Genomic DNA, 10,833 nt, shown 5'->3' on the forward strand with positions numbered 1-10,833 from the left:
GTGGTACGGTTGGGCACAGAACAGGTTTCAGCATTGTCACCGTCTTCCTTGATGGTACAAGCATTTTATGACTGCAGCCACTCTACCCAAACAGTATATTCCTTCAGTTCCTAGAACTCTGGCAGGAATCTCTGAAAACCCCAGCTGGGGTTGAATAGTTTCAAGAAGGCTTATATAATTAGACCCATTTTTTTAAAGGGGGGTAAAATTAAACCCACACCTAAGAGTTGCATCTTTACTAGCTACAAAAATGTATAAGGATATTCTAAATGAAATAAAAACCAAACCTAAGTAGGCAGTAATAATATAAACTCATTTATTCCAAAGGATCCTAAGCTCTAGAGTTGGGAAAGATACATAGATAATCCAACGTTCTCTCTCCTTTTCCCAGCTCTAAAATATGGCACGTAGATTTGGACAATGGGCATTTTTCCTATTCTGATAGGACCCTTCCTTGGAGGTACATGAGAAAATACATTTACTTCTACAGATCACTAACTTATTGAACTGGCTTACCAAAGCAGGGGCAGTCCAGTGATCACACCTTAGTACTTACCTCCTTATTGTATATAAGTGCGTGCCTAATGCTGTGACAAGAAGAGGGTTCAAAAATGCATGGGCATGGACAATTCATTTTCTAGGGACTGAATCCATCTTGATTTAAATTGCATACCAGCTGTCATATTGAGAGCTAATAATTAAAATTCACATCTTCTGACAATCTTCCTGTCTGTCTCTCTCTCCTCCTCTCCCTCTCCTTTCCCCTCTCTCTTTCGATCTTTCTTCATGATTTGAACCTTCATACACATACATGTACACTTTTCTAGATTTAAAAGTTTTAAGAAATGTAAGGCTCAAGCAATGATATAGAAGCAGAGAGATAAAAATAGAACTATATTCCAGCAGAACTGGATGATGAGTGATCCATTATCTCAACATTTCATCCTCCACTTCCAGGTTTTTGCTCAAGCTGTCCCCCATGAAACAAACACATTCTCTCTTTACTTTGACCTTTCATCTGGTTGTTTTCTTCTAAGACTCATATCAGGTTTTCCTGATTCTCTAATAGCTATTGAACTTTGTGTCCTTGAATTATCATATATTTCCTTGTTTGATTAGATATTTTAATCCAATCTCCCAGACAACACAGACTCCTTGAGAGACAAATATTAATAGACTTTTGTCTACCTTTCTCAGACATAGCCTAATTCCACACTTCTCTCAGGAGGTATTATTTAAAAGATGTTGAATCAAATTGAGCAGAGGTGTCAAACATCTAGGCTACAACACTCCCAAGTATATCCCAAATCACATTAAAATGTAATTGGAAAACAATGAACAAAATAGAAATATAACAAAATGTAGAAAAGGTTAATATGTGGTTTTCTGAGTCTACATGGGGTGGCAAGGATCTGACATCACTGCCATAGAGGCCCAAAATGGCATTGTTGGATAAATAAAAAAGACCTGCCCAGAGCCCTAGATTCTGATTCCCAGCCTTTGGAAATATGTCATTCTATTGGCCTTTTCTCCTACAGGCGTCTCCAGCTGCACTTGCAAAGAGTGTTTTGGCTGAAGTTCCAAATCAAGTTGTGGACTATTACAACGGCAAAGGAATTAAACCAAAGTGTTCCTCAGATATGTATGAGTCTTCCAGGACACTAGCACCATGAACTTCTCCACACACTTTTACAGAGTTCTCAAATATTATTCCTGCTAATACATAATATTCCTACTACTCCAGTACTTAAAAAAATAAAATAAAATAGCACGTTTTGGTGATTTTTAACTGACATTTTTTTCTGCATGTGTAGCCCCAAGGCTTGGATCTGTTAAGCAGTTGTATTGTTGAAGACTTTTTATGAAGAAAAAAAATTACTCTTTACATTACAGCATGTCGCCTTGAAATAAAATGGTAACTGTATCTGTTTTTTATACAGGTTTGTTGAAATTTTGCTAAATTTCTTATTATCTTTACACTGTAAAGCATTTTGAAACATTTATTGAGCATCGATAACCACAACAACAACAACAAAAAAAAAAACTATTTGGTTTTCTCTGCTAAAGGATGAAAGTTTTTTTCAAAATGGCAGATGCATGGACTGTATTTTGCATGTTTCCAATAAAAATAATACCATTTTGCAGTTGTTGTCTATGATTCTTCCCTGCCAAGATCGGTTTGTTCTTGCCAGGCTCTGCTTGGGGAAGGGAGTGACATACAGAGGCAAGATTTCAGGAAGTAGCCCTGGGTCTTCTAGAAGACTTTGAGGGTTGAATAGAAAGATCAGTTCAAACAGGACATTTCTATACTGCTTAAGAAATGCACCATCTCTATACTAGTAGCAGAATTACCATAGCAAACTACAAAGGTTTGAGAATAAAGGAGACTGACTCCACCACTGACTGACTGAGTTCACACTACAACTTCTCATTGTTTCATTACTATACCTTTTACTATAGAGAAGTATGGCCCAAGTCCTCTCCCCCATGTTACCTAAACTGCAGGAAGGGCTCTATTTTTATGTTGGCCCCTAGAAACTATTGTGTGGATCTCAATGGATCTTGCTAATTCAACTCACAGAAAATGAGGCTTCTAATAGTACTTCAAAGCCTATACGGGGTAGCAGGGATCCTTCTGCCTCATTCTCCCTAGCTTGGATATATTTATGAGGTCTCTAAATTGGTTTTGCTCTTTTACTCATAGTGCCAAATTCTGTTTTAATATATTATCTAAAAGAATCAAGATGCTTGGGTTTGGAGGTTAGGATAATGCTTCCTTGATTTTTAATCTGGACTGTTTTTAGCCAAAAAATTTAAATGTTTCATTTCTATAAATCTCACGGATTCACCATATCTAAATTTGAATCCCAGCTCTTCCATGAACCGCTATGTGATTTGGGGCAAGTCAGCCTCTTAGGCCTCAGTTTTCCTCAACTATAAAATGAGACATTAAGACCTTATGGCCAATGAGATCTCTTCCAACTGGATCTATTCCTCTCTTGCATGGATAGAAAGGGCAGGTGCTTTATAAGCATACAGAGTAGAAAGTGCAAATGCTTTTCCTTTGGAAGGATGAGGAAATACATTTCAAGTCTATATTAAGCATTGTTTATTATTTGTTGTACATGTTTTGGTTTGTTGTTTTTTTTTTTTTTTTTAATGGGTAAATCAGAGACCTTGTGTGACCTACAATGTCTTCATGGTAGCTCCTAACTCTGCAAATACATGTCAGCCAAAGGCACAACATTTTGGGAATGATGGTGAAATGTTTGACTGAAAAAAATAACATAAATATTTAAACTGTATTGTTTTATGAATAAATTGGGTACTACAATATCTCTTTTTAAGAGTTGTGTTCTTGTTTCTCTTTTCAAGGCAGTTACCTAATGATAATGTAAGCCCCACCTTATCACAAGTCTACCTGGCTCCACTACCACTGGGGCAGCTATTCCAGAGCCATGTCTCTAACAACGTGGGAAATGCCGACTGCTCAGATGCTGAAAATCCTGGTTATTCATTGAGTTATCAATTGGTTTGAGTTTTGTAGTGGTTAATCCCAAACTGATTATAGAATAGTGAGCAGCTATTTTCTTGACACAGGTCGAGTTCCCAATTGAGCTGAGGTGTTTCTATGGCATCTCTATATGGTGAGCAAATGCTTGCTAATGCATACTTGGGAAGAGTGTCTGAAAAGGATTGAATGGCAAACTCGATTACCTGTCTCCTGAACAAGGACCTAATAATGGTCAAGGAGACATTGCTGCTGTTCTTAGAGAACTCTCCCACCAAAAATCCAGTCTCAGACACCTCACGTGTCCATTTTGAGGCAGTCACCAATATTTTAATGATGGCATTTTCCTGCCAAATGAAATACCTTTGATCAAAGTGGCTCCAGTAGCTGAGCCTCCATTGAGGCATTTCCTAAGGATTTTCCCACAGTAGATAGAAAAGTCAGGCAAAAAAAAAAAAAAAAAAAAGACTGTAGCTAGGTCACAGATTTATAGGTGAAATAGATCTGAGAAGTCATAGCATTCAGCCTCTTCATTTTACAGATTTGCAAACTGAGGCCATGGGAGATGAAATGATTTGTTTAGATCACAAAAGTTGTGAGGGACAGAGCTAAGATTTGAGCTTGGCTCCTCTGATTCCAACTTCATGCTTCTTCATATAAGGAGAGATGTTGAAAGAGGGATCCCCCTTTGTCTCTGGTTGAAATGACAGCCAAATCTTATCTAAAACTTTGAGTTGTTTTGATTCAGTGAACATTTCTATCACAAAATAAAAATAGCAAAAAGATATCATGGGTAAAGAAAAATTCATCACTTCAAAAGGCAAACCAGTGTGCCTTTCCACACCACCGAAATGCAGCCACTTGGGCAAAGTCACAATTTCCCAACATTACTTCCAAAGTCTTGATGGAAAACAAGAAAAACAAGAAAACACTATTTAATACAACAAAATTCAAATGCAAAACAATGTGGTTAGACCCTTAAGAGTCTGCTAATGAAACGGACTTGTAGTTTCCACAGTGTTGGAAAAGATTAGAGAATTTAATTATTATCTTTGTCCCTTGTCTCCACCCCACCCTCCTTGCCTTCTATTCTGTTTTTTTAAATTTTCCAAATTCTCTCCCTCACTCCAATCCTCCTTCCCCACTTCTCAATTTTCACTGGTCCGTTTATGAGCCGCTGAGAACTATTTGGAGATCATATGGACAGGTCAGGTTTATAACCCTGAAGTATGATCACAGAGGAATACAAAACTCTTCCTCTCTGATCCCAAATCTAAACAGATTTGGCATCACTTCTAGGATGAGATCTACCTGTGAACACTGCCTGTAAATATCCAAAGGACCTGTGATTTCCTAAACTTAAGTCACTCCTAGTGTGGGAACTCCCTCCATTAAAGATTGGCAATTCATCTATGATTTCGTTAATAAGGGGGACACAAAGAAGTAACTCGGTAGTTAGATGGCAGGGTCCAAACGCAGGCCTTTCCGAACCAAATCTAGCACTCTCTTAACTCTACAATTTGGCCTCTTGTCCCCTGCTACTACTATATGGCCATAAGGACCCTTTATCTACATATTTCAAGGTCTGCCATTATGCCTATTCTTGCCTAGCAAAAAGATGACATGAGACACAATTCAATTTCATTTGTTATAAACATAGTCAAGTTTAATCCAGGGTAGGCTTTTTTACATCTGTCCCATTCCCTTTTCTCCATTAATATCGTTTATATTGCAATAGACCTAGTTCAGGCTTAGACCTAGTTCAGGCTCTTATCACCTGAGTTATCAAATCATTAGGACACATCCTTTGGGTTATGAAAATAGCCTCCTCATTGATCTCCCTACCTTCGAATTTCCCCTCCCAACCCAGGACCACTTCCAGTCTATCCTGTCTACCTTCAGCTGCCAAATGAATGCTCCAAAAGCACAGGTTGGCCATTCCAGATCCCTGCTTGAAAAACTCCAGGGATCCCCATTTACTTCTCTGGTTGGCAGTTTGAGCCCTTCAAATCTGTCCCCAGCTTCTCCTTTCAAGCTTATAGAGCACGACTCCCCTCCATGCACTTGGTTTCAGCCAAACAGGCTTATTTGTTGTTTTCATGCACAATATAACATTGCCCATCTTCCTGGGCCTTTGCACTGCCTGATCATAGTACCTGGTATTCATTCCTTCTTTATCTCCATATCTCTTGGGATCTGTCAATCCTTTCAAAGCTCTGCTTTGAAACTCCTTGAAATTCTGAAACTCAACTCCTACCCAGAGGCACTCATCCCTCTGATTGCTAGTGCCTTTCTTCTCTCACCAAAAATCACTTGGGATCCATTTTCTGTATACTTTGGATATTTTTGTATTTAATTTTCTATAATAGTGTTATTCCCCTCCAGAGAATATAAACTCTTTAAGAGGAGGAATTATTTCACCCTTGTCTTTGTATCTGGGCATTCAACAGGTCAATGAGCAATTTAATTATTCATTGCTCAAGCCACTTGTCTGATGCACTATTATTATTCTTGTGTTATAGGTTAGGAAACAGAATCAGAAATCTGTGGTTCCATAGTTAGGAGGTTGCAGAGGCAAGAGCAGAACACAGTTCTTAAACTATACTTTCCCTCTTGAAACTTGAGATATAGATGAAGACCTCAAGTATAACAGAACCTTGTGAAATTCAGGATTGCATTTCAGGTATAAGTAATTAATTATAACTTTAAGACTATATACCCACTGTAATTAGGGCCACTCCCTATATGAGAAGGCACTGTGATAGTGAATACAGAGCTGGAATTAGAAAGTACTGGATTTTAATCCTTCCTTGGACATTGCCTAGCCATGGGATCTTGGACTTCACCTTTCTCTGCCTTGGTTTCCTTATCTGGAAAATGAGGATGATAATAGCATCTACTTTAGATGGTTGAAGTGAGGATCAAAGGGGAAAAAAAAGTTAAAAACTTTAGAAACATTATAGCCCCATGTAAATCTTTACTCTGATGATTATCCTTTCTCTTCTGGCTGGCGCTCACCTTCCAACTTGTCACCATTCCCAGGAACAGCTAGGATACCATTATTGCCTCCTAGAAATTCACATCTCAGTGCAGCTTAAAACCTTCACAAATTCCTTGCGATCTTCCTGGTTCCAAATGGGATGCTATCTCTTCTTGCTAAAATGTAAGCTTGGATTTCTGAGGGCAGAGTAAACACTACGTCTGACTTCTGCCAACATTCCCCTCCAAAAAACTTCAAAATAATATCTCAGTTGAATTCTGGAATGGTAGAGCCAAACAATGTCAGAGTGAGACATGCTTAACCCAAGACAACACAGGAGGTCAGAGAGAGAGAGATCTGAGAAGGAGACTGACTCAGAGCTCCTGTGGGTGCAAAATCAGTGGAAGGTCTTGGTGGCGAGAGGAGCAGCAGCAACTTTGGAAGCTCCAAGCCAGAGAGAAAAGCAAATCATCAGAAAGAGATTACAGGGGGCTTGTGTGCAAGCATTGGGCAACATACTGAGTACTTTGGCCACCACTCCATTGTTGATACCCACATTATCAGGTTACACGTCAAGAGCAGAAAAGATCACCCAGTCACAAGGGAAAGGGGGTCCAGAAGAGCAGGATCAAAGGTAATCATCTTGGGCACACACCAGAACACAGGCTAAGAGAAGAGTAACCAGACCTTTCCCCAGATCACGCTACCTTGGAAGCACCAAAAACTTCCTAACTCCCAGAGCCAGATCTGAAAACAGCACTGCAACAAAGTCCAAAGTTTAGGCTGTGTCCCTCCCCAATATGTCAGGCACAGAGTAGAGCCCAACTTTACTATGAAGTTCAAGTCAAAAATTAGGCTAGAAAAAGTGAATAATCCAAAAGCAACCTGACCATAAAAAGCTACAATGACAATAGGAAATATCATGACACAAATTCAGAAGACTGATGTCAAAACAGTTAATAGCAAAGCCTCAAAAGAAAAAAAAAATGTGTGAGTTGGACACAAACCCAGCAGGAATTTATGGGAGAGCTAAAAAAGTTATTTTCTTTTTCTTTCTTTCTTTTTCTTTTTTTTTTTTTTTTTTTTTGTTGGTGGCTTTATTCCTTTTAAACAAGAATATATACTTCATAGGACCTGGCCATGCCCACCCAGCACCAGGAGTGACTCAGCACAATCCCAACCCAGCTGCTGTTGCTTCCTGATCTGTAGAGGAAGCTTAGAATATTCTTGCCCTAAAAACAGATCGCAATTTTTTTTAAAATGAGTTAAAAGGCAAAGCGAGTTCTAAATATAGACAGCTTCTATAGTGAAAGAGAAGAACAGATTGCAAACCCTGAGGGGACTAAAAGCAGACTATCTCCAGATGAAGCCCCAAAGAGTGATATAATCTGGTCTCCACTACACAAGGCTCTCCTAGAAGAAATTAAAAAGGATCCCAAAAGAGAACTAGAAGAAAAATGAGGAAAGGAAAGAAAAACTCTGCAAGAGGGTTTGGAAAAGGCATCTAACTCATTAAAAGAAAGATTTGATAAAGTGGGAAAAGAAAACAACTCTATGAAATGTGAAATGGAAAAGGTAAAGAATTCCCAGGAAAACAGAATTTGTGAATTGGAAAAAGAAAATAACTTCTTAAAAGAATTTGTGAAATGGAAAAAAATATTCCATAGAACAAAATAGCTCATTTAAAAACTCAATTGGACAAATACAAAAATAAGCCAAAAAAGTAAATGAAGAAAATATTTCATTAAAAATCAGAATTGAATAAATGGAAATGAATAACTGGATGAGACACCAAAAAAATGAAAAATAAAAAAAATGTTAAAAACCTACTTGGGAAAACAACTGACCTGGAAAATAGATGTAGGAGAGATAATCTAAGGATTATTGGACTCCCTGAAAATCATGATGAAAAAAAGAGCCCAGACACTATTTTTCAGGAAATCATAGAATGAGAAAGTAAAATAGCCACTGAAAGAATTAATTGAACATCTTCTGAAAGGGACCCCAAAATTAAAACTCCAAGGAATATTGTGGCTAAATTTCAGAACTATTGAACCAAGGAAGAAACATTACAAGCAACCAGGAAAAAAAATTCAAATACCTAGTAGGCACAATAAGGATTACTCAGGATATAGCAGCTTCCACATTAAAGGATTGAAGGGCCTGAAATCTGATATTCCGAAGCAAAGGAACTTGGAATGCAGCCAAAAATAAACTACCCAACTAAACTGAGCATTTTCTTCCAGGGAAGAAGATGGGCATTCAATGAAACAGGTGGATTCCATGTATTTCTGATGAAAAAAAAAAAAAAAACAGAGCTAAACAAAAAAAATTGACCTCCAAATTTATAACTCCAGAGAAGCATAAGATTAAAAAAAAAAACTCTTTCGAGAACTGTGTTTCTGTTATGGGTATACATAGAGAAGTATGTATAATTTGATTTTGCTGTAATGATATAAAAAAAGGGACTACAGGTGGAAAAGGAATTATACCAGAAAAAGGGAAAAGTGGAGGTAAAAAGAGGGAAATTACATCTCATGAAAAGGCAAAGGAAACCTACTGCATCTGAGGAAAAGAAGAGAGGGGGATGAACATTGTGTGAATCTTACTCTCATCAGATTTGGCTCAAAGAGAAAATATTAGATATATTTGGTTTACAGAGAAACTCCTCTCACCTCATTGAAAAGTGGGAGGGGAAAAACAAAAAGGGAAGGGGTAGGTTAAATAGAAGAGAATACCGAAATAGTAAAAGAAAGGTATAAAAAAGGGAGAGGGACTCTAAAGGGGGAGGGCTGCTTAAGGCAAGTAGTGCCCATAAACTAAATACTGGGGAGAGGGATAAGGGGGAAAGGAAAGAGAAAAGTATAATCTGGGGATAATAAGATGAAAGGAAATACAGAATTAGTAGTTTTAACCATAAATGTGAATGGGGTGAACTCTCTCATAAAGTGGAAGCAGATAGCAGACTGAAGCCAGAATCCCACAATATGTTCTTTACAAGAAACACATTTGAAAGAGGGTGATACATACAGAGTAAAGGTAAAAGGCTGAAGCAGAATCTATTATGCTTCAAGTAAAGTTAAAAAAAAAAAAAAAAAAAAAAAAGCAGGGGTAGCCATCCTGATCTCAAATCAAGCAAAAGCAAAAAATTGATCTAATTAAAAGAGATAAGGAAGGAAACTATATCTTGCTAAAGGTTATCATAGATAAGGAAGAATATCCTTATATAAGATAAGGAAAAATGTCCTTATCATAGATAAGGAAGAAATATCGACACTAAACATATATGCACCAAGTGGTATAGCATCTAAATTCCTAAAGGAGAAGAGAGTTACAAGAAGAAATAGACAGCAAAACTATAATAGTGGGAGATCTCAAGTTTGCACTCTTAGAACTAGATAAATCAAAACACAAAATAAATAAGAAAGAAGTTAAAGAGGTAAATAGAATATTAGAAAAAGGTATGATAGATCTTTGGAGAAAACTGAATGGAGACAGCAAGGAGTACACTTTCTTTTTGGCAGTTCATGGAACCTATACAAAAACTGACCATATATTAAGTCAATAAAATATAAAGACCTCAAAATCAAATGCAGAACAGCAAAAATAGTAAATGTATCCTTTTCAGATCATGATACAATAAAAATTACATTCAATAAAAAGCCAGGAGGAAATAGACCAAAAAGTAACTTGAAACTAAATAATCTCATCCTAAAGAATGAATGAATGGGTAAAACAGCAAATCATGGACAATTAATAATATCATCCAAGAGAATAACAATAATGGGACAACCTAACAAAATTTGTGGAATGCAGACAAGGTGGTAATAAGGGGAAATTTTATATCTCTAGAGGCTTACTTGCATAAAACAGAGAAAGAAAAGATCAATGAATTGGGCTTGCAATTAATTAATTTAATTATTTATATATAAATTTATAAAGATTAATTAATTTAAAAGATAGAAAATCTTTCCGAATAGCAACAACCAATTAGATGCCTTCCCCTCCCCTTCTCAATGCTCTCTTACTTGTGATGTAATCTCTTGTAGAAAAGCTATTTATCTTTACTAGTTCTTTAACCCTCCTACCACGAGCTTTCTTTTTCTTATCTCTCGATGGGATAGCTCATCCTCCAGAGGTTTCAATAAACGACTTTTCTGCTTTCTACTGAATAATCTCCGAGTAGTCATTTTGGGTAAGAGTCTTCTACATCCCTCACATCATTACCTGAAATTTTGCTTGGAATATTGCAATAGTGACTTAAGTGTTCTCCCTGCCCAAAATTTGTCCCCTTACCAATTCAAACACCACCCAGTTGCTAAAATGATTTTCCTAAAGAGCA

At 37.2% G+C, this 10,833-nt stretch overlaps 1 protein-coding gene across 1 annotated transcript in view; it reads left to right on the plus strand.

Annotated features, from left to right (window-relative positions):
• CPNE4 (copine 4) overlaps nt 1-3,336 on the plus strand; it is a 418,717-nt gene extending 415,381 nt beyond the window's left edge. The window contains exon 16 of the mRNA XM_031940154.1: nt 1,539-3,336. Within this exon, the coding sequence (XP_031796014.1) occupies nt 1,539-1,673 (135 nt within the window). The 3' untranslated portion in view covers nt 1,674-3,336. The remainder of the gene's footprint in view (nt 1-1,538) is intronic.
• Nucleotides 3,337-10,833: the final 7,497 nt, after the last annotated feature.

The sequence above is a fragment of the Sarcophilus harrisii genome, chromosome 5 (genome assembly GCF_902635505.1).
Source record: "Sarcophilus harrisii chromosome 5, mSarHar1.11, whole genome shotgun sequence".
Taxonomy (NCBI): domain Eukaryota; kingdom Metazoa; phylum Chordata; class Mammalia; order Dasyuromorphia; family Dasyuridae; genus Sarcophilus; species Sarcophilus harrisii.